General features: G+C 46.6%; 1 protein-coding gene across 1 annotated transcript in view; it reads left to right on the top strand.

The window, feature by feature from the left end:
* Nucleotides 1-24,543, top strand: part of spag16 (sperm associated antigen 16) — a 402,456-nt gene that overhangs the window by 5,706 nt on the left and 372,207 nt on the right. The window contains exons 2-4 of the mRNA XM_078403680.1: nucleotides 11,639-11,685; nucleotides 14,178-14,276; nucleotides 15,451-15,578. Coding sequence (XP_078259806.1) covers nucleotides 11,639-11,685; nucleotides 14,178-14,276; nucleotides 15,451-15,578 — 274 coding nt within the window. The remainder of the gene's footprint in view (nucleotides 1-11,638; nucleotides 11,686-14,177; nucleotides 14,277-15,450; nucleotides 15,579-24,543) is intronic.

Below are 24,543 nucleotides of genomic sequence, written 5' to 3'. Positions count from 1 at the left end.
ATGTCTGCAAAAACTCCAGCCAGATGGTCCTTGCAGGTCTGGATAACATGACCAGGTACACCATCAGGGCCTGACGCTTTTCGAGGCTCCCCTCCTTGAGGATCTTCTGATATCGGCCTTGGTGATTGAGATTGCAATAATATGGAGGCCCAAGGGAGCCCGGGAAGTCACATCAGTATTCTCCCTATCAAAGCATGCGTAGAATGCATTAAGCTTATTCTGGATTTATGTCTTGCTCTCTGTCACTTGATTTTACCTTGTTGTAAGCGATGGTATGCAAGCCTTGCCACAGCTGCCAAACATCCCTCGTCCGCCAGTTTAGAGTGAAAAACCCTTTTAGCCTTTGTGAAGGCCTTATCAAGGTCATATCTGGAATTCATATGAATCAGCGTCAGAATGGAATGCCCGAGATGTCCTCAGAAGTGATCCTAGTTCTACCAAGAATTCTGGTTGGGGAATATTCGGATGGTTTTTATGGGAGCATATTCCTCTACACGTTTCCTTAAGAAGCCGATAACGACTGTGGTGTATTTGTTCAGGTCCTTTGCCGAGTGCTTGAATATCACCCAGTGTACCGGCTCCAAGCAATTCTGGCATTGTTCCTCTGCATCCCCTGACCTACACTGTGCAGTCTTCACTGCTGGGGCTAAGCACCAGTCACCAGCTATATGCAAGAAGGAGCACAGCCAGGTGGTTGGATTTCCCAAAGTGAGGGCAAGGGATGGAGCGAAAGGAATTTTTGATAGTGGAATAGCTTGGGAGTGATTTGTTCAAGCTGGCCTTGTTGAAGTCCATAGGTATGAGGAAAGGCGTTGGGGTACGACATCTGGTGTATGTTAACCAGAGTCTGCAGCCCCTCCAGTACTAGATGAAGGCCTGGGGTGGGATGTTGACCGGAGAGCAGGAGTTGGACAGGACCGCTACATCTGAATACCGTGAAGGGTTCACCAATGCGTTCACAATTTCTAGAGCCACCACCTTAAGTACCCTGGGATGCAGACCATCAGGCCCTGGGGATTTATCAGCCTTCAGTCCCATCAATCTACCCAACACCATTTCCTGCCTAATGTGCATGTGAATTTCCTTCAGTTCCTCCATCATCCTAGGATCTCTGGCCACTTGAACATCTGGGAGATTGTTTGTATCTTCCTTAGTGAAGACAGATCCAAAGTACCGGTTCAACTCATCTGCCATTTCCTTGTTCCCTCATAATAAATTCATCTGCTTCTGTCTTCAAGGGACCCACATTTGCCTTAACTATATTTTTCCTCTTCACGTACCTAAAGAAGCTTTTACTATCCTCCTTTATATTATTGGCTAGCTTACCTTCGTACCTCATCTTTTCTCCCCATATTGCCTTTTTACTTCCGAGATGTCCTCGAAATCCTCCGTCTACACTGCATCTGCATCTACACTGAGGTGTTTCACACTAGGGCTTCCGAGATGTCCTCGAAATTTCTTCAGAAAACGGGGCTTTCCCTCCTCCATTATAGTTGAGGCTCTCACTAGGGTCTCTTCTACATCCCGCAGCTCCGCTCTTGCTCCCCCTCCCCCCACTCGCAACAAGGACAAAAATCCCCCTCGTTCTCACCTTCCACCCCACCAGCCAGCGGATCCAACATATCATCCACCAACATTTCCGTCACCTACAACGGGACCCCACCACTGGCCATATCTTCCCATCCCCTCCCCTCTCTGCATTCCGTAGAGACCGTTCCCTCCGTAACTCCCTGGTCCACTCGTCCCTTCCTACCCAAACCACCCCAACCCCGGGCACTTTCCCCTGCAACCGCACGAGATGCAACACCTGTCCCTTTACCTCCCCCCTCAACTCCATCCAAGGACCCAAACAGTCTTTCCAGGTGAGACAAAGGTTCACCTGCACCTCCTCCAACCTCATCTATTGCATCCGCTGCTCTAGATGTCAACTTATTTACATCGGCGAAACCAAGCGCAGGCTCGGCGATCGCTTCGCTGAACACCTGCGCTCGGTCCGCATTAACAAAACTGATCTCCCGGTGGCCGAGCACTTTAACTCCCCCTCCCATTCCCAGTCTGACCTTTCTGTCATGGGCCTCCTCCAGTGCCATAGTGAGGCCCGCCGGAAATTGGAGGAGCAGCACCTCATATTTCGCCTGGGCAGTTTGCAGCCCGGTGGTATGAACGTCGACTTCTCCAACTTCAGATAGCTCCTCGGTCCCTCCCTTCCCCTCCTCCTTCCCAGATCTCCCTCTATCTTCCTGTGTTCACCTATATCCTTCCTTTGTCCCGCCCCCCTGACATCAGTCTGAAGAAGGGTCTCGACCCGAAACGTCACCCATTCCTTCTCTCCCGAGATGCTGCCTGACCTGCTGAGTTACTCCAGCATTTTGTGAATAAATCGAATTGTCTTTTTAGTTATCTTCTGTTGCTCTTTAAAAGAGTCCCAATCCTCTGGCTTCCCGCTCTTCTTTGCTATGCTATACTTCTCTTTTATTTTTATGCTGCCCTTGATGCCCCTTGTCAGCCATGGGTGCCTCTTACTCCCCTTAGAATCTTTCCTCCTCTTTGAGATGAATTGTTCCTGCACCTTCTGCATTATTCCCAGGAATACCTGCCATTGCTGTTCCACCGTTTTCCCTGCTAGGGTCTCCTTCCAGTCAAATCTGGCCTCTATAATGCCCTTTGCTATACTGTAATACCGACACTTCCGATTTTCCCTTCTCCCTCTCAATTTGTAGATTAAAACTTATCATATTATGATCACTGCCTCCTAATGGCTCTTTTACCTCGCGTTCCCTTATCAAATCAGGTTCATTACTCAACACTGAATCCAGATTTGCTTTCTCCCTGGTAGGCTCCTGTACAAGCTGTTCTAAGAATCCATCTTGGAGGCACTCCACAAACTCTTTCCTGGGGTCCATTACCAACCTGATTTACCCAGTCTACTTGCATGTTGGAATCTCCCGTAACCACCCTCGCATTACATTTGCGACATGCCAATTTTAACTCTTGATTCAACTTGCATCCTATGACCAGGCTACTGTTTGGGGGCCTGTAGATAACTCCCATTAGGGTCTTTTTACCCTTACAATTTTTCAGTTCTATCCATTCTAATTCTACATCTCTTGATTCTATGTCACCCCTTGCAAGGGACTAAATATCATTCCTTACCAGTAGAGCGACCCCACCCCCTCTGCCCACCTACCTGTCTTTTCGATAGGTCGTATACCCCTGAATATTTAGTTCCCAGCCCTGGTTCTCTTGTAGCCATGTCTCTGTAATTCCCTCAACACCATACTTGCCAATGTCTAACTGAGCCTCAAGCTCATCCACATTATTTTTTATACTTCGCGCAGTCAAATACAACACTTTAACCGGTTTTCACCGGCCCTCTCACACCATTGGCCCTGACCTTACTCTCTTATCCCATCTTGAACTTTCCTTCCCATTTATTCGAGTCTTGCAATTTTTCCTGTATTTGCTTCCCTTTAACTCTATCTTTATACTCTCAATTTGTCAACCCCTCCCCCCCACCCCCAAGTACTTAGTTTAAACCCACACGTGTAGCACTAGCAAACCTGCCTGGTAGAAGTTGGTCCCCCTGCTGTTAAGGTGTAACCCGTCCCTTTTGTACAGGTCACCCCTAGCCCAGAAGAGATCCCAGTGGTCCAGAAATCGAAATCCCTGCTCCCTGCATCAGCCCCTCAGCCATACATTCATATCCCCTATCTCCCTGTTCCTGCCCTCACTAGCACGAGGTACAGGAAGCAATCCAGAGATAACTACCCTCAAAGTCCTACTTCTCAGTCTTTTTCCTAACTCTTTAAACTCACGTTGCACTACCTCCTTCTTCTTCCTCCCGACGTCGTTCGTGCCCACGTGCACAACTACTTCCGGCTGCTCGCCTTCCCTCGCTAGGATGTTTTGAATCCAGTCCGTGACATCTTGAACCCTGGCACCAGGAAGGCAACAGACCATCCTCAAGTCCCGCCTGCGCCACAGAATCTACTGTCCGCACCTTGGACAATGGAGTCACCCACTATTATGGCTCTGCCCGAGGTCGGTCTCCCCGTTTGAGTCTTCTTGCCAGGATTGGAGCCACCGACCTGTCCGTCGCTCGGACTGGAAGCGTCTTCTGCCCCGACAGCTCCCAAGAGGATGTACCTGTTTGCATTAGGCACAGCCAACGGGGTCTCCTGTAGTCCATGTTTACTCCCTTTGTCACGGTCTCCCACCTTCGCTCGACCTGGATCCTTGGCGTGACCTTACAGTAGGTCCTGTCCAGGAATCTCTCGTATTCCCGGATGGCCCTGAGGTCATCCAGCTGCTTCTCCAATCCCACAACACGTCCATTCAGGAGCTGCACCTGGACACAATTCTTGCAGGTGTAGTTCCCTCATCACGGGGTGTATCAAAGAAAGGAACCATAAGGGTGGTCTTTGATTGTGCAGCAGAATTTAGGGGTACATCACTTAACTGCTAACTGCTTCAGGGTCTAGACCTAACTAACTCTGGAGTTCTCATCAGATTCAGTCAAGAGCCGGTTGCTTTGATGGCGGATATCAAAGCAATGTTTCATCAGGTCAAGGTATCAGAAAAGCATATTGACTATCTGCGATTTCTGTGGTGGCCTGATAGTGATGTGCAGCAAGATCTTGTTGAATACCAGATGAAGGTACATCTTTTCGAAGCCGTGTCATCACCAAATTGTTCAAACTTCGCATTGAGAAAGACTGCGGAGGATAACAGAGCACACTTTTCGGAAGAGGTGACAAACACGGTAAGGAATAACTTCTATGTGGATGATTGTTTAAAATCCATGCCTTCGGAACAAGAAGCAGTTCAAATGGTAAAAGACCTAACTGAAATCTGCCAAATGGGAGGATTTATGCTATCAAAATGGATCAGTAACAGCTGTGCTGTATTGACATCCATTCCTCAAGCAAGCAGAACTAAAGAGATCAAGGAGTTGGACCAGGACAATCTGCCGATGGAGAGAACACTAGGATTGTGCTGGTGCGTTGAAACAGATGTGTTCAAGTTCAAAATTGCTGTACAGGAATGACCGTGCAATAGATGTGGCATCCTGTCTGTAGTCGGCTCTATCTACGATCCTTTAGGATTTCTGGCACCATTTACTCTGCCAGCTAAGCTGATTATGCAGGAACTCTGTAAGGAGAAGCTTGATTGGGATGATGACATACCCCAAACCTTTTCTCAGTGATGGACAGGATGGCTAGCAGATCTCAATAAGATTGCAGAGTTCAAGGTGGACAGGTGTGTGAAGCCTATGAGCTTTGGTCAAATCAGATATGCACAGCTGCACCACTTCTCAGACTCCAGCAAAAGTGACTATGGTACTGTTTCATATTTACGACTGGAAAATGATAGCAAAGAGGTGCATATTGCAAGTAATAGGAAAGGTCAGAGTGGCGCCATTAAAACAGATGATAATTCCCAGAATGGAGCTTACAGCTGCAGTCTTAGCTGTCAGAGTTGACACAATGCTGCGAAAAGAGTCACAGCTTCAACTGAACAAATCCATTTTCTGGACCGATAGCACAACGGTGCTTAAGTACTTCAACACCGAAACCAAACGTTTTCAAACGTTTGTTGCAAACAGAACCTCCTTTGTAAGGGACTCTACTGATGTAGAACAATGGCGAGATGTTAGCACAAATGAAAATCCTGCAGGTGAAGCATTGAGGACTGACAACAGACCGCTTCTTAAGCTGGAAGAGAAGACTGAAGAAGATTCTGGCTGATGGGCATAATATTGGAGACCATACCAGATGCACATGGTTTTGTGCGCACAGTTCGACTTCAGACTAAGTGCAACATTTTGGGAAGACCGATAATCAAGATATGTCTGCTACTGGAAGCTAATACCTGAGTATAGGAAAGACTGGTAGCTTGAAGATTGAAGAATCACTATAGTAGATTTGATGCCAATATGTAGTGCATGCTTTTTTGATTATGCATGTAGTTTATGGCTCTTTATTGATAATTGTTGCGTTATACTGTTAGAACAATTAGGGGCCGGTGTGTAGGAGCCTTTTGCGTTTATTTGTTATTTTTGCATATTATTATATTACTTTGTATCCTGCTGTATTATTTTTGTACACCAGGGGATTGTCGTGAGGTTAATACTTGGCTTACGTATATGGACTGGGAGATGCCATGGGCGGGGTCAGAATTATGAGTGTAATTTACCCAGCACTGATGTGATGCTTCAGTGACACACCAGGAACCTGCTGACATAGGGTTAGCAGGTCATACAGTAACTACAGGAGCCTGCTAAGATAATAAGATTTTAGTGGCCATACGAATCACGATGAAGACTGTTGAGATATAGGGTCTTAGGTGTAACAGGCCGCGAAGGAACGAGGGTAAGATAATAAGATCGTACTAGATTAAGAAACAGATTGATGACAGTGGATATGCCGATCTTTGTATTATTGCTTCAATAAACGATTAATGATACTGAGACGTCGTGAAGATCTTTCTGTTATCTGCGTGGAAGAAATATCGCTCCCTTTCCTTCAACAATCGGTAAGCTTTGGGGCTTTATAGGAAAGACTATAGTTGCTGCTACACTAACAGGTTGTTTGTGGATTAGTCACCTAAAATTGGAGAATTCAAGATTCATACCATTGAGTTAAAAGCTACCCAAGTGGAATATAAGATGCTGTTCCTCAAGGTTCATGCGGCTACTGTCTGGTAATAGAAGAAGCCCAGGACAGAAAGATCAGTATGGGACTAGAAAGTGGAGTTAAAATGATTAGCAACTGGAAGATCAAGTAGGTCTTGACAGACCTAGTGTTCAGCAAAGCAGTTGCCGATTCTATGCTTGACCTCACTGATGTACAGAAGGCCACATCAGGAACACCGGATGAAGTAGAGATTAGAGGAGGTGCACGTGAACAGCTGGAAAGACTGTTGGTGTCCCTGGATAGAGGCGAGGGAGGAGATATAGGGACAGGTGTTCCATTTCCTGCGGTTGCAGGGAAAAATATCTGGGGAAGGGGTGGTTTGGTTGGGAAGGGATGAGTGAATGAAGGAGTTGCGGAGGAGAGGGGCGATATTTGTGGAAGGTGGCAGGCGGTGGAGATGGGGAGATATAACTAGTGGTGGGAACATGTTGGAGATGCTGAAAATGATCTGTTGAATGCAGAGGCTGTAGTAGACTTCAGTCGATGGTCTGCTCACTGTGATGGAGATAGAGAGATTAAGAAAGGGGTCAGAAGTGTTGAAAATGGTCCAGGAAAATTTGAGAGCAAGGTGGAAGTTAGTGGTGAAGCTCATGAAATCATCGAGTTCTGCATGGGTGCAAGACGATGTAGTCATCAACTGAGTGGAGAAAGAGTTTGGGAATGGTGCCAGTGTACTTCTGGAACAGGGAGTGTTTGATGTAACCAACAAAAAGGCAGGCATAGCTGGGCCCCATGCGTGTGCCTATATAACTTGGAGAAAGCGAGAGGAGACGAAAGAAAAGTTAGGGTTAGTTGAAAGTTATTGAAGAGTTGAAGGTGTCTCGGATATAGGTTGGACAAGGGAAGTTGGAAAAAAATGAAGTTATGTGAAGATGACTTCAGTGTGGCTAGATTTTGGGCAGGAGGTAGAAGTGGGCAGCATGAGGCTTTGGAACAATAAGGTTGAAGGCTGTGGTTGTGATGAGATCCAAAACCATCTGGTAGTCTGCAGTTTGTCTGTGGGGTCATGCTCAAGAGGTTGGTATGAGGAGGTGTCTGAGAGCCAGACTTGTTGCAGAGTTCAACAAATGTTTGGATTGTTGTGAAGTGAGCGGTGGGCTGTGCATTTAGAAACGCAAAATCAACTTCCGTAAGCTGAACTCTGTTTCACCTACCTCGCTCTCATCCTCCCTCTCTGAAATAATGTCCGCCTCTCCCTTCGTTGACCTCCACAGCCCCTCTGACCTCACTGACTACTACAACCGCACTCTCTCCTCCTGCCTCGACCAGCTTGCACCTATAAAAACCAAAACAGTTTCCTTCACCCACTCTGCTCCCTGGTTTACCCCTGAACTCCGCATGATGAAAACTCATGCCCGCCAACTTGAAAGACTCCGCAACAAAACAGGTCTCACAATTCACTCCCAAGCCTACAAAGACCACCTGCAGCACTACAAAGATGCCCTCTCCCGCGCCCACTCCACCTACTACTCTCAAATAATTCACTCTGGCTCCGGAAACCCCAAAACACTCTTCTCTACAATAAACAAACTCCTCAGCCCCCTGGACACCATCTCCCAATCATTCACAGTTGACAAATGCACCACTTTCCTTTCATTCTTCCAAAGCAAAATAGACAACATCTACAGCACCTTAACCACCAACGCACCTGCTCCCCCTCAAACCACATGCCCCCCCTTATCCTGTCAACCCCTGCCTCAGTTCTCCCCAGTCTCCACCACCGACCTCTCTGACCTCTTCCCAGGAATAAAAACTGCCACCTGCTCTCTGGACCCCATCCCCTCCAGCTTTGTCAAGGCCTGCCTTCCTGCTCTCTCTCCACATCACTGCAACAATAAACTCCTCCCTGTCCACTGGCATCGTCCCGCCATCCCTCAAAATCGCTGCTGTCACCCCCATTCTGTAAAAACCTGGTCTAAACCCTGACACCCCAAACAACTTCAGACCAATCTCCAACCTACCCTTTCTGTCCAAAGTTTTGGAACGTGCTGTAGCTTCCCAACTCAAATACCACCTCTCTACCAATAACCTGTATGAAATTTTCCAATCCGGATTCCGCTCCAACCGCTGTACTGAAACTGCGCTCCTCAAAATCACAAACGACATTCTCCTCTCCTCCGACGCCGGCAACCTCAACATCCTCATCCTACTTGACCTCAGCGCCGCCTTTGACACCATAAATCACTCCATTCTCCTCACCCGACTTGAAACCTCCTTTAACATCACCGGCACAGCCCTATCCTGGTTCAAATCTTACCTCTCTGACAGACACCAGTTCATCTCCATTAACAACTGTAAATCCCCCACCGCTCCCCTCCCCCAAGGTGTCCCCCAAGGCTCAGTCCTTGGCCCCCTCCTCTTCATCCTCTACCTGTTCCCCCTTGGTCAATTAATCCGCCGTCATGGTCTCAACTTCCACTGCTTCGCCGATGATATCCAGCTCCTCATCTCCACCAAGTCAATCTCCCCCACCACACACTCTACACTGACAAACTGCATCACTGAAATAAAATCTTGGCTTCAATCAAATTTCCTCAAACTCAATTGCAACAAATCTGAAATCATCATCATTGGTCCAAAAACGCTCACCAAATCCACCCAAAACTTCATCCTCAACATTGATGGTCTCCCAGTATCCACCTCCCCTCACATCCGGAATCTTGGAATCATCTTTGATCAAACCCTCTCCTTCGACAAACACATCAAACACATCACAAAGACAGCCTTCTTCCACCTCAAAAACATTGCCCGTCTCCGTCCATCCCTCTCCTCCACAGCTGCAGAAACCCTCATCCACGCCTTCATCACCTCCCGTCTGGACTACTGCAACAGCCTCCTCTATGGCGCACCCTCAAAAATCATCAGTAAACTTCAATACATTCAAAACTCCGCTGCCCGTCTACTCACCCACACCCCGATCCGTGACCATATCACCCCCGTCCTTTACAAACTCCACTGGCTCCCCATCCCCCAGAGAATCCAGTACAAAATCCTCCTCATAACCTACAAAGCCCTCCATAACCTGGCCCCATCCTACCTGAACGACCTCCTCCACAGGCACACTCCCACCTGCACCCTCCGCTCTGCTGCTGCCAATCTCCTATCCCCCCACATCCGGACCAAACTCAGATCCTGGGGGGACAGGGCTTTCCCCATCGCTGCTCCCACCCTATGGAACTCACTACCCCAAACCGTTAGAGACTCCTCCACACTCACCACATTCAAAACATCGCTGAAGTCTCACCTGTTCAGTACTGCCTTCAACCACTGAAGGTCACCTCACCTTCTGTCTCCTTTCTCTGTTTGTTTACTTATTTACTTATTTATCTATTTATTCATTTCCCTATGTTCTCTAAATCTCTGTAAAGCGTCTTTGAGTATATGAAAAACGCTATATAAATGTAATACATTATTATTATTATTATTATTGTCTAACAATCTGTCAATCAGGAAAAAAAACCCTTGCAAGTTCACCTATTACCGGCCACGTTCTATCCCGCCTCTCCTCTCTTCCAGCTTTCTTTCCCACCGCTACACCCCCTGCAATCAGACTGAAGAAGGTCCTGACCAAAAACATTACCAATCCATGTTCTCCAGAGAAGCTGCCATGAGAGCTGCTGAGATACTACAACATTTTGTGTCTTTGGTAAACCAGCATCTGCAGTTCCTTGTTATTACATGTAAAAGGGTATCCTCGTTTTCAAGGGGAATGGTCACAAGGCCTGCGTCTTGGGTGTGACCACCTTTCTATAGCACATATCTGTGAGGCTCTGAGTCTCCCAGATGATCCTGACATCATCCAGTTCCAGTTCCCTCATGTGGTCAGTCAGGAACAGAAGTTCAACACGCTTCACAAAGGTGCAGTCGCCAGGGACTTTAGAAATTTCACTGATCTCCCACAATCTGCAGGAGGAGCATATCACTGCCAACAGCCATCCCGCCTGCTCCAAGACCAACGGAGAAAGTTAAAAAAAGTCCTTGTCCTTCCTTGCCATCCCTGAGCTCAGCCTTAAAACACAGTCTATCCCAAAACTTACACTCCAAGATTCTGGAAAACAAGAAATAAATATATGGGAGCCAAGGAGCCAACAAGGAGGATAAGTATAAACACAGACTGGTTAAATTGAATGATCCTTGTAACTTTGTAATGTATGTGCAATATAATTGGGATCTCTGAAATAGAAGGGAAAACAATTAGCTCTAGTTTTTGCACTTGATTGTTCAACCACTGACTAAACGTGCATGGAGTTTATGGTAGACCTTGTTATGAAACGTGATGAAGAGGTAAATTTAATAACAAAATAATTGGATTTTAAAATAATCTGAATCGAATTCATTTAAAATGTGCCCAAGTGCCAGGGCGGAACAGTGGTGCAGCAGTAGAGTTGCTACCTTACAGCGCTTACAGCGTCGGAGACCCGCGTTCGATCCTGGCTACGGGTGCTCGTCTGTACGTTCTCCCCGTGACCTGCGTGGGTTTTCTCCGAGAACTTCGGTTTCCTCCCACACTCCACACAGATTTGTAGGTTAATTGGCTTTTTATAAATGTGAAAATTGTTCCTAGTGTAGGGTAGTGTTAATGTGCATGATCACTGGTCAGTGCAGACTTGGTGGGCTGTAGGGCCTGTTTCCCTGCTGTTTTAATAGAGGCAGACAAGAATAAACAACTGCCCTCAAGTGGCAGGTCAATCATATAAATCGGTTTGAGTTGTGTGAATTTTAAATCTTTTACCAATTGGTGGAGCTTATCTGCTTCACCTAACCCAACCCTGTACTGTGGGAAACTTTAAGATTCTGGACCACAATAATAATTAGGTTAACTTAAAAATAACGAACTGGGTTGTGCTGTATATGGGCCTCTACTCAGGCTTACTATTTTTTTTTTGATGTGAGTGGACTGCTGACGTCATCGTGTAAAATGCTTAACTTCACCCATACTTTAGAGGTTACTATTACAGAAGAACCAGAAGATGGTTACCAATATGAAGAGGTACTGTACATTTTTTGAAAGTTAAATTAAATGTTAAATAATTTTTTGTTTAATTTTGAGTTGTAAGGATAAATCACACAACTATCAAAGCTGTTTCCCTGTTTTTAAATGTATTTGGTATTCAAAGTTAAACAGTTTTAATTTTTTTAAATAACCAAAAATGTATTCGGATATAAATGTTAATAAAATATATCAAACCTTTGTCAATAAAGAACAATCAAAGGTAGTGCAAATTCACCTTTTAAATGATGGTCTCCAACCCCATTAAAATGAACAGAGGTATTGGCCATATAGCAGGCTAAAAGATGAAGAACCAGATTCAAAGTGCATCTGGCCCCTGAGCTCAGTACAAACAGCAACTCTCCTTAATGCTGTTAATCATCATAGCGTTAGATCAAACACCCATGTGCCTGATTTCCACCATCTTTCTCACTTCCATTTGCAGTTCACAGTCTGGATGGGTAAGCAGAAGGAGGCGAAACGACAGTCCCCTGCAGAAATGCCATCCTTATCGTAGTCACCTTTGTATTCCCTTTGTAGTTGAAACATGTTTTTTTTAATCAAAGAATCACAACAGATTTTTGAGTATTATCCTATTATTAAAAAGGGGAATATATGAAATAAAAAAGACTGCCCTTTTGGGGGCAAGGAAAAGAAGCATGCTGACATGTGGGGAAAGATAACTGGCATTAAAGTTGTAATTCTGAAGGATGTCATTGCAATGTCATTGCAATAGCCATTGCAATGTCATTGCAATAGCCGGTCCCAGCATCCTCTCTATTATCAACAGTTCTCTGGCCACTGGCACTGTTCCAACCAGTTTCAAGCACGCGGTGGTCCAGCCCCTACTGAAAAAACCTAACCTAGACCCCACCTTGCCTAGCAACTACAGACCCATTTCCAAATTGCCATTCCTGTCAAAAGTCCTTGAAAAGGCAATCCTAAACCAATTAGTGCCCTACCTGCACCAAAACACCATCCTGGAAAGTTTCCAGTCAGGTTTCAGAGCCCACCACAGCACAGAGTCTGCCTTGTTGAAGGTACACAACGACCTGCTTCTCGCCATCGACACCGGCGACTGTGCAATCCTGCTCCTTCTCGACCTCAGCGCAGCGTTCGATACAGTGGACCACACCATCCTTATTGACCGTCTCCGGTACGCGGTTGGCATTGATGGCACTGCCCTGAGCTGGTTCGCATCGTACCTCAAAGATAGGAGTTTCGCCATCAACATAGGCAGTTATTCATCTGCTCCAGCTAGCCTCTCCTGCGGAGTTCCACAAGGCTCCATCCTAGGCCCCATTCTCTTCTCCCTATACATGCTCCCCCTTGGCCAAATCATTCAAAGGCACGGCATTTCTTTCCACTGCTATGCCGATGACACTCAGCTTTACCTTCCCCTGAAACCCAACAACCAGTCAAATTTAAACAGCCTCTCACACTGCCTTGAGGACATAAAATGTTGGATGGCACAGAACTTCCTCCAATTAAATGAGAGCAAGTCTGAGGTCATCCTATTCGGCCCCCCCGACTCCATCAAATTGATAACAGGCAGTCTTGGAAGCCTATCCTGCCTAGTCAAACCGCATGTCAAAAACCTCGGCATGATATTTGACTCTGCATTAAAATTTGATAAGCAAGTCAACGCTGTGGTAAAAGCCAGCTTCTTCCAACTTCGAACCATAGCTAAAATCAAACCTTTCCTCCAATTCGACGACACAGAAAAAATCATTCACGCTTTCATTTCCTCCCGCCTAGACTACTGCAACTCCCTATACACTGGGATCAGCCAATCTTCCCTGTCCCGCCTGTAACTGGTCCAAAACGCAGCAGCGAGACTCCTGACGGGTACCCGTAAAAGGGACCACATCACCCCGATTCTGGCCTCTCTCCACTGGCTCCCTGTACGGTACAGAATCAACTTCAAGCTCCTCCTATTCACGTATAAAGCCCTAAATGGACACTCCCCCCCCTACATCAAAAATCTTCTAACCCCCCTCTCTAACTCCAGGTCCCTCAGATCGGCCGACTTGGGGCTATTCACTATCCCGCGGTCTAGGCTTAAACTCAGGGGTGACCGCGCTTTTGCGGTTGCAGCTCCTAGACTGTGGAACAGCATCCCTCTCCCCATCAGAACTGCCCCCTCCATCGACTCCTTTAAGTCCAGGCTCAAAACATATTTCTACTCCCTAGCGTTTGAGGCTCATTGAGGAGGCGCTGTGAACTGTTTGCGTGCTACTGTATGTTTTCATTTTTTTTCTATTGGAACCTAATCAAATGTACAGCACTTTGGTCAACGTGGGTTGTTTTTAAATGTGCTATACAAATAAAATTGACTTGACTTGACTTGAATTAAAAGAATGAGAGTTTGAAAGTTGTAAAAAATTAGTTGTGGGACAATTTTTAGAACTTTCTATTTCTGAAATTACAACAAAAACATTATAATAAATTATGACATCCCTTTTTTCATTATTCTGTTTGTTTTTATTCAGATTCCTCCTGATGATGACATGAGTATTTCAGAAGGAGATGAAAATTTGGAGAATATTGTGAAAACAATAGAGCAACAGAACGAGGATTTAAAAACATCAGTAAGAGTTTTTGGTTTACATAAATTCATGTTGGTATGGATGTTAAACTGAAATTGGCTTGAATATTAAGTTTTATTGATGACCTTGTGCACCATTTTTTTGTGCTGAAGGTTTTAGTATGTCTTTGTGTTGATTTTAAAAAGCAGAAATTTGATAAATAGATATTTGTGTGGAAAAATAGTCAATAAGTAGATAATTTGTGTGCTCCACTTGCATTTTAAAGTTGCACTGCAATGAAGCAATGGAGAATTTTATGCAGTTGTAATACACTCTAATGCCAGGAGGTCCTATTTTTTTTATACTAAGAGTTTTCAACATTCACTATCGTCAAATATGCAGAAGCCGATTTGCAAGTAAGAGTGTTATGAAAACAGTTTTTCATTAAATAAACAGATCAATGCTTTTGGATGTTGAATGCAACATATATGTTAACTGGGGCACTGTTGCCTTCACCTAGAGCAACACTTATTTGGAACATGAGGCATGAGTGCTCTATCATCGAGTTGAGTCTGACACTTGTATATAGCTCTTGAAAGGAAATGTATCTCATTCATTACTTTTTAGTTTTAGAGATACAGTGTGGAAAACGGGTCCTTCGGCCCACCCAGTTCACACCGACCAGCAATCCCCACACACTTACACAATCCTACGCACATTAGAGACAATTTACATTTATTCTAAGCCAATTAACCTGCAAACCTGTACGTCTGGAGTGTGGGAGGAAACCGAAGATCTTGGAGAAAACCCACTCGGGTCGCGTGGAGAACGTACAAACTCCATATAGACAGCATACATAGTCAGGATTGAACCTGGGTCTCTGGCACTGTAAGGCAGTAGCTCTACTGCTACGCCACCGTGCCGCCCTTTGAGTACCACTGTCTGGTGCAAGTCTTTTAGAAATTGTTGAGTTGGATCTTAAGTGTAACCTGTTCTTCACATGTTGGCTATCTTTTTGAACTTTTTGAAAGCCTGATCTTCTTGCATTCCTGTTAACAATTGTGAAAATAAGAAATAGTCATTATAGAGGGGTTCATTGAGAGAGTTCCGAACGTGATAATTGTTGGAAAGCTTTCTAACACATTTGACCCATTGCCTGGTTTGGATTTAGAAATTTTTTGACAACATAATTCAATTCTCTATGTTTTTTAATTTCAACGTTTATTTTTTGTTTCAGACCCAGGAATGTAGTTTGATTTCTGAGCAGCAGGTTTCCCAAAGACCAGAAGTAGTTGATGATTTTGTCAGAAATTTCCTGATCAAAATGGGAATGATGAAAACTCTTGACTATTTTCAAACTGAATGGTAAAAATTAGGTTATCATGTATAGCAAAAAATATAATGCTAACTTTGAACTGTCCTCTTCTCATCATTTCATGCAACCCCCCCCCACCATCCCATTTGGGTGTAGCCAATTTTGCTATGCACTCTATTTCCAGATACATAACTTTTCAAATAATCTCTGTTTGGAATACCTATTTATGTCCTTTTGTGCAATAGTCTAATTATATTTTCTGTGAGGTTGTATTCGTTGGGTCTGTTTTATCTGGAGCGAAGTAGGCTCAGAGGTACCTCAAGGGTATATAAAATTAAGAGAGGCATGGAAAGAAAAAGGGATAGATAGTTTAAATGTTTCCCCATGGCAGGGGTATCAAGAGGGCATAGGTTGCATAGGTTTTAAGTGAGAGAAAAGAGTTTTAAGGGGAGAGTTTGTCTTACACAGAGTGGATATCTGAACCTCACTGGTGTGGTCAGATACAATAACTATGAGACATTTAGACATACACTGAATTAGGTAGGGTATAGACTGATTAAGGCCGAGCGTGGGCAAATGGGGTTCGTCTAGATGTGGTAGGCACAAGTGCCTGGTTCTTGGTTGTACAAATTTGAGAGTGATTTCAGATGACCAGAGGATTGCAAATCTTATACCTCTATCTAAAATAAAAACTATTATGATTATGCCAGTCATCACAAGTTCAGTGGTGGCTAAATTTATAAAGATATAGTAAGATGCAAAATTCATTGCCATTTGGGTCGACACAAGTTAACCAATGGCAGCCAGCAAAGATCTGAGTTTAATTGTGTTTGCCAAATTTGATTGTGTTATTTGAGCGTAGTGAGAAGAGGTGATGCAGGAAGTGTAGTTGATTTTCTGTAAATTGTTTTACAAAATGTTTTAATAAAGTAACACAGAAAAGGCTAATCACTGAAATTGAAAAAGTTCCCCCAACCCCCCCCCCCACACACATAAAACAAACTATAGAACACTAAAAACATTTAACACGTACTAAGAAATCAACAGAGAAGGAAGGGACAGACAGACTGTGGGTGAGGCAGCCATTACTGGCGCCTCCCCGAGGTAAACAATCCAGGTTTATCCAACCTCTCCTTCTCACAGATTGAGCTGACTCTATCAGACCTCTAGAATAAACGTTATCAGGATGAGATGCTCATTTAACGCGAGGTTTTGCAATTTCATAACGTGTCATATCAATATATAATTTTCAGCATTTATTCAACTTTAAACAGGGACTTCATTTTTAATTACCATTGTTGAAAATTAATTGTACAGTATTTCAAGGATTTCTGTACCTTTTTTACACCACTACTTTAATGTTATTTTTGTTTAGTGAGCCATCCTTTTTCTGCATTGTTAAAATTTATCTATATATATATTAGAAAAATGCTTTCTTGTTTCAATTCATGATTACAGTTGTGCTTTGCTCATTTTGCTTTGATGCTCATCAAATTTTTGACATTACTGTCTATTTTTATAGATTTATCTGTTCAGCAGTTTGACTGAATATTACAAAACTATGTCCTACCACTATCTAACCACATCAAATTGGTATATAGAAACAAAGAACTCCAGGTGTTGGTTTACAAAAGAAGACATGGAGTGCTGGAGTAACTCAGTGGGTCAGGCAGCATCTCAGGAGAACATGTATTGGTGACATTTCAGGTCGGGACCCTTCTTCAGAATGATTAATAATCCCTCTCACCTGTGTTGGCAGTCTAACCCCACCTCTCTTTCAGCTTTCTTTCCCCCCCCCCCCCCCCAACACCCCCACCCCCCAACCCTACAATCAGTCTGAAGACGGGCCCTTACTCGAAATGTCACCTATCCCTCTTCTCATGAGATACTGCCTGTCTCAGTCAGCAACTCCAGGACTCTCTTCAAATTGGTATGTCCTTGCCATCTTTCAAGATTAGCATTTTTGGTGTTTTCCTATCATACCCTTTTCCAGACAGCAACTGACACTCCCGTGTAGTAGTTCAATGGTCTCTAAGTTAGCTGTTTTAAAATTGTTATTTAATTGCATTCCATTTTGTTTTCTGACATGAGAATCAGACCAAATGCTCACTAAACTCCTAAATCTATATATTACTAAAAAATCTCATCTTCTTTGTCCCATTATATTTGTATGTCCTGTTGTGCGTGTGTTTCTTGTGCGCTTTTTTTTCTTCCGTTTGTGCGTATGGTTTTCACCCACACACGCACACGATAGCGCGACAATTTTAGGACCACCTTACTCACCATTGTCCTGGGGACACTTTCATCCAAGTTTCATTCAAATTGGTCTTATATCTCTAACTTTGAGAGATTTTAAAGCATAAAAATTACTTTATTAAACTGATTGCTTGCCATGATCAGTGTGTGATGTCACAATGGGACCCGCCCGAGTGATGGCCAATGAGGGAGGGGGCAGGGAGTTGCGGCCAATGAGGGGGGGGGGACTAACTTTAACAAATGCACTCCCCCCCCCCACGGGAGGACCAGCAGGAGGACTGGCGCCAGGGCCGGATTAACATAGTAACAAAAGTAGCATTTGCTTTCGAGAGCCCCGCGCTAAATGTTTGAAATCAGCATACTTAAACGCTTGAAATTGGCAGGGACGCTGTGTTGTTCGTGCCGCTCCCCAACCGCTGTGGTTTGAATGTATTGGTGGGGCTACGTGGACCAACGGTCAGCTGGCGCATCACCACCCCGCTCCATCGATGGCGGCCGCCCGGGCCAGGTGGTGTGTTGCTGCGCGACCTCCGTTGGGGGCTCCCGGAGGTCACAACAAGGTGTGGTGGTGGACAGTGAGGTCTTGAAATCCCGGGTTTGGATGTGCGGGTTTGGGCTGACTCGGTGTGGAGTTTGGCAGAAATGCCGCAAGGAAAACCTCAGATGGTCAGAAAGAGAACAGAGTTAATGTTTCGAGTTGGCGACCGGTCATCACTCCCAAATCGCTTTAAGTCTGATGGTGGAGCATTGTGACTCCTTGTGTAAAGGCCGGAAGGTGGTTTCTAAAGTATAAGTGGGGATCTCTACAGAGTATGGGAAGGAAATACATCATGCCCTTGCATTGCGTGGCGATTGCAGTGATGGCGAGTGCGACCAGCACCTGCTCCATGTGTATGGTGGAGCTGGAGACATCAAGGGCGGCTCTCTTGGTGTTGGTGGCACCGGCCGCACACCATGTTCCCATTGGGGCGGCTCGGCCCCCTGGTGGCTGGCGCCTCCCTCTCTTTCGAACCGGGCTCGCCCGCTTTGACCCCGGGCTCCTCTGGCATTGTGTGCAGGTTTGCTGTGGACGCTGCTTTAGTCTGTGGGTTCTGGGGAGGGGAAAGGAATCGGGGGACCAGGCGGCTTCCCGCCCATCCAATCGACCAACCAAACATGCCCTCCAGGGCAGCAGAGTCTGGCTCGATTTGCCAGCTGCTGCGGGGAATTGAGCCGGACTGTCAATGGGGAACCTGCGATTGGTGTTGGGGAATGGCTCGGTTTCTGACTGTTTTTTGTGGATTGGACAAATTCCCACGCGTTTGGGCAGTTTGAGTGGATTGTGGCCCGCTGCGTGACTTGGAGGCACTGATTTAAAGTTGCTCCCTCAGAGGAAGCGGCAATGAATCAATGCTTCCGGGTCACGCAGCGGATTGCAGTCCGCCTGGATTGCTTGAACCTGCGGGAATTCATCCAATCCATGCGGAGCGGACTGGGTCATTCTTTGACGCTGGTCGCGGGTTCAGACTCTGCCATCTTGGAGGGCATGTTTGGTTGGTTGGGTGGGCGGGAAGTCGCTGTTTTTTAAATTCCTTTTGCCTCCCCAGAGCTTGCAGGCTGAGGCAGCGTCCTTGGTAAACCTGCACACACTGCCGTTGGAGTTTGAAGCGGGTGAGCCCGGCTCGCGGGAGAGGGTGGCGCCATTGGGAGGAACAGGGGGATCGGGCTGCCCCAATGGGAACATGGTGTGCAGCTGGCGTTGACACTGGGAGAGCTGCCCTTGGTGTCTCCAATGCCAATGTATGTATGGTGCGGGCGCTGGCGGCACTCACTCGCACTGCGGTCGCCGCCCAATGCAGGGGCTATGATGTATTTCATGCAACAATAAGGTAAAGCTGCGTGATGTATATATGCAACAATATGGTAAAGCTGTGCCTGCGCATTTGCTAAAGTACACAGTTAAAATGGCGATCTTGTGTCCAGACGTGTCATGTTTTGGTCTCCAACTTAATGCGTGCTTTTGAGAATGATACTGAGTAGAACGTATCATTAATTGGCGACGAGGATAAAATTGTTTTGAAGTTTCGCCTGGTTACTTGCTGTTGTGGCTGCCATGGCTACTTTTAGCTCAATAGGGGAATTTGATGTTGCACATGGCGACTGGGTGCGGTACGCCGAGCGCATTGAACATCACTTCCTAGCCAACGACATTACAGATGTGGCAAAGAAGAGGGCCATCTTGCTTTCCATGTGTGGAGGACCAACGTACAGACTCATCTCGAGTTTACTTGCTCCATAGAAACCTGGGCAAGTCGAATATTCTGAGATTGTGTCAACAGACACGAATCACAAGGTCCTGAAACCGTCGGTCATTGTCCAGCGTTACAAATTCAACTCTCGTCATCGTCAACCGGGTGAGTCAGTCGCGGATTATGTGGCTGAGTTACATCACCTCGCTGAACATTGTGCTTATGGTTCGAATCTCAATGAAATGTGACGTGATCATTTGGTGTGTGGGATTGATGATGACCACACTCAGCGTTGATTATTGTCGGAAGCCACGCTGGATTTCGCCACCGCTATGGAGACGGCAGACCGCAACATGGCTGATCTCCGTGACGGGAAACAAAAGCCAAGTGAAGAGATAAACAAAATCGCAAAATCATGGGGGCGTCACAGTGGTCAGCCCAAGCGGGGAACCGTAAGAGGATCTTTGTGTTATCGCTGTGGTGGCTCTCCCCACGCTGACCCGAGCGACTGTCCAGCAAAACAGGTGGATTGTTTCAACTGTGGGGAAAAAAGGGCATTTCTCACGGGTGTGCAAGTCGAGTGGGGAAAAATGCTCAGTGGAATGAAAAAACAGCAGAAAAAGCAGTCAGCTGGAGAAACGGCAAAAAGCCACCAACTGACCGAGGAAGGTGATGTGTATGGTCTTTATCATACTAAAAGTGAGAAGAAGAAAGTTACTCCTTTCACTGTGGACATGTGTGTGGGGGGAAAGACTATCCCCATGCAAATCGACAGCGGAGCTGGAGTTACGCTTATCAGTGAAGAGACGTGGAAGGACCAGTGGCAAAAAGGTGAAAGGTTATACCTTTGTAATAGCACCTTGGTTCTCCGTACTTACACTGGAGAGAAAGTGGAATTGTTGGGAGAATGTTTGGTTCCCGTCTCTCACAACCAGCAAACAGCGACGCTCAAGCTGCTAGTAGAGAAGGGGGCGGGGCCAAGCCTACTTGGCCGTGAGTGGTTGAAAGTTCTGCGACTCAACCGGCAGGACGTGAACCAGGTCAACGTGAATGACCGCCTGCAGAGCCTCCTCTCCAAATACGGTGACCTCTTCAAAGCGGAACTCGGGACGCTCAAGAGCGTCGAAGTCGACCTCGACATCGACCCGGCCGTACCACCGAAATTCATCAAGGATCGACCAGTGCAGCTGGCCCGTCGCGATCGCGTTGATCGTGAATTAGATTGCCTACAGGAGGAGAAAATCATAGAACCCGTCCAACACTTGAAATGGGCGGCACCGATTGTTTCCATTGACAAGGCAGACGGTAGCGTGAGAATCTGGAGACTACAGGTTAACGGTGAATACAGCAGCTCGATCTGATACGTATCTGATACCTCGGATTAATGAGTTGTTTACGAAGCTGGTGAAGGGGAAGCATTTCACCAAACTTGACCTGTCGCACGCTTGCCAGCAGTTGGTTTTGTCATCCAGATCCCGTGAACTGGTGACGATAAATACCCATCGCGGTTTGTTCCAATACAACAGAATGCCGTTTGGCATTTCAACAGCACCGGCTGTATTTCAGCGTATGATGGACAATCTTCTGGCGGGGATTTCTGGAGTTGCTGTGTATCTGGATGATCTGCTCGTCACAGGTAGTTCTGAGGAAGAACACCTCGATAACCTCGAACAAGTCCTCTGCAGGCTCCAAGATGCAGGCCTACGACTGAAACGGGAAAAATGTGCCTTTCTCGTCAATGAAGTCCAATACCTGGGCCATAAGGTGAGCGCTGAAGGGCTGCAGCCAGTGGATGAACGAGTCAAAGCCATCGATGAGCTGGTTGAACCGAAGAACGTCAGAGAACTGAAGGCGTTCCTTGGGATGCTGAACTATTACGGCAAATTTCTGCCTAATCTCTCATCCATGCTCGAACCGCTTCATCAACTGCTGCGCAAAACGGTTCGATGGCACCAGCTCAGCGGAATGCGTTCGCACAAGCTAAGTAAAGCCTGAAATCGTCCAATGTTCTGATACACTACGACAGCAACAAGCTGCTCGTTTTCTCCTGCGACGCCAGCTCTTACGGAGTACGAGCAGTGCTGTCACACGTCGTGGAAGATGGCATGGAAATGCCAATAGGCTACGCTTCACGCAGTATGAATAACGTCGAACGCAACTACTCGCAGCTGGATAAGGAGGGTCTAGCCATAGTCTTCGGCGTCAAGAAGTTCCACATATACTTGTACGGCGACGATTCGTAATCAGCACCGACCACAAGCCACTTCTTGGGTTGTTCAGTAACGACAAGGCCATTCCGCTAATGGCGTAGCCGCGAGTGATTCGCTGGTCGCTAACACTGGCAGCGTAAGATTACGACATCGCGTACAAACTAGGCTCAGCCAATGCCAACGCAGACGCGCTTAGCCGACTCTCACTACGAGCGACGGTATCGCAAGCGCCAATACCAGGAGAAATCGTCCTTCTGATGAGCGAGTTGGCGAAATCGCCCATCACTCCGTCGCACCATGACGCAGAGGAATCTGATTCTGTCTCGTGTTCGCGAATACATCATGAGCGGGTGGCCAGACAAACCACCAAATGATGATTTCAAGCCCTACTTCAGTCGCAAAGTGGAGCTGAGCGTTCGCAAGGTTGTCTTCACTGGGGTAGTCGTGTTGTACTACCACCCCAATGTCGCTCGCAAATGATCGAGGAAGTGCATGATGCCCATCCGGGTATTGTGAAGATCAAAGCGATCACTAGAAGTTGTGTGTGGTGGCCTGGAATCGATAAGGACTTAGAGCACAAAGTCCGAGCGTGTTCAGAATGCCAAATGCATCAGCTGGATCCGCCCAAAGCACCATTGCATTCCTGGAAGCATCCTAGTCAACCGTGGTCGCGAATTCATGTCGATTATGCCGGCCTGGTACAGGGAAAGATGTTGCTTGTTCTCATCAAAGTGGATTGAAGTGCATAACACAAGTGAATCAACCAGTGACGTCACTATCAACGAGCTTTGCTTCGTGTTTGTGACACATGGCCTTCCGCATACACTGGTTTCTGACAACGGCCCATGTTTCGCTAGCGAAAAGTTCGCAAAGTTCATGAAAGCGAATGGCATTCTTCATGTCAAAAGTGCGTCATACCATCCAGCAACCAATGGTCTCGCAGAGCGCGCCGTGCAGACGGTGAAGGCAGCGCTCCGCAAGATGTTGGGACCGCTGCAAACGCGTGTTGCTGTATTCCTCATCTCGTATAGTTCAACGCCGCAAAAATCTACAACGCAAATGCCGGTTGAAATACTGATGAAAAGGAAAATTTGCACGCGTTTCAACATCGCGGTGCCAGATGAAAGAGCGACCATTGGTGACAAACAATTCTCACAAAAGTTGCACCACGATTCACGCCCAGCCTGAGAATTTGAGGAGGGAGAGAGCGTGCTAGTGCGCAAGTACGCGAGAGGGGGGAAATGGGTACCAGGACGCATCACAAAGAAGCTAGGTCCTGTCTCTTAGCAGGTCGAGTCAATAGTCAATAGTCAATAGTCGTTTATTTGTCACATACACATAAATGTGTAGTGAAATGAAACATTATCCGCAGTTGAAACATTAAGACCAATAAGAATAATCAATAAAAATGCAATAACACATACAATCATACACTAACACCAAACAAAAGAAACATCCATCACAGTGAGTCTCCTCCAGTCCCTTCTCACTGTGATGGAAGGCCAGAATGTATTTTCTCTTCCCTGCCGTCTTCTCCCGAGGTCAGGCTGTTGTAGTTGCCACGTCGGGGCGGTCGGGACTCCCGACATTGGAGCGCCGCGCCGGACGGTGAAAGGTCCACTGCCTATTCCAGGCCGCGCCGGACGGTGAAAGGTTCGCGGCGGACCGACCCAAGCCCCGCGATTCGGGGCGGGCGAACACGCTGCCTCTGCCGGAGCTCCCGATGTCGGCCCCCACCCAGGGGCCTGCGGGCTTCCGACGTCCACGCGGCCCGCGCCGGAGCCTCCGGAGACGAGTCGCAGCCGCTCCCGCAGCATCCGAAGGCGGCCAGCGCCGCAGGTGGTGAGTCCGGGCCGCGGGCTCTGCGAACCAGAGACCCAGGTGGTCCCAGGTGCATGGCCGCTGGTAGGCCGCAACGGGAACGGAGACACGACACAGAAACAAGTTTGTGTCTCCGTTCGGGAGAGAGAATTTTTTACAGTTCCCGTTCCCTCCCACCCCCTCCCCCCCACATATCATACAAACACTACACCATATTAAAACTACAACTCATACAAAAACAACAAAAAACACAAAAGACAGATGGACTGCAGGCAAGCCGCAGCTGCGACGGCAGCGCTGGCTCCTCCTTCATAATGGTTCACTTCAACGGTGTCGAAATCTGGAAACATCACGCAGACCAGACTCTGAAACGTGAAATCAACTCTCCCACAACCAACGAAACGGGAGATTCGATAGATTTTGACATGGGTATGCCCACAGTGCGCGAGGAAGACGTCAACGAAAGAGGCGTTGCACAGGAAAACCTCGACGAAAGCAAC

This window comes from Rhinoraja longicauda, chromosome 8 (assembly GCF_053455715.1).
Source record: "Rhinoraja longicauda isolate Sanriku21f chromosome 8, sRhiLon1.1, whole genome shotgun sequence".
Taxonomy (NCBI): Eukaryota; Metazoa; Chordata; class Chondrichthyes; order Rajiformes; family Arhynchobatidae; genus Rhinoraja; species Rhinoraja longicauda.
Note: the sequence above shows the minus strand (reverse complement) of the source record. Positions and strands in the feature narration are given on the sequence as shown.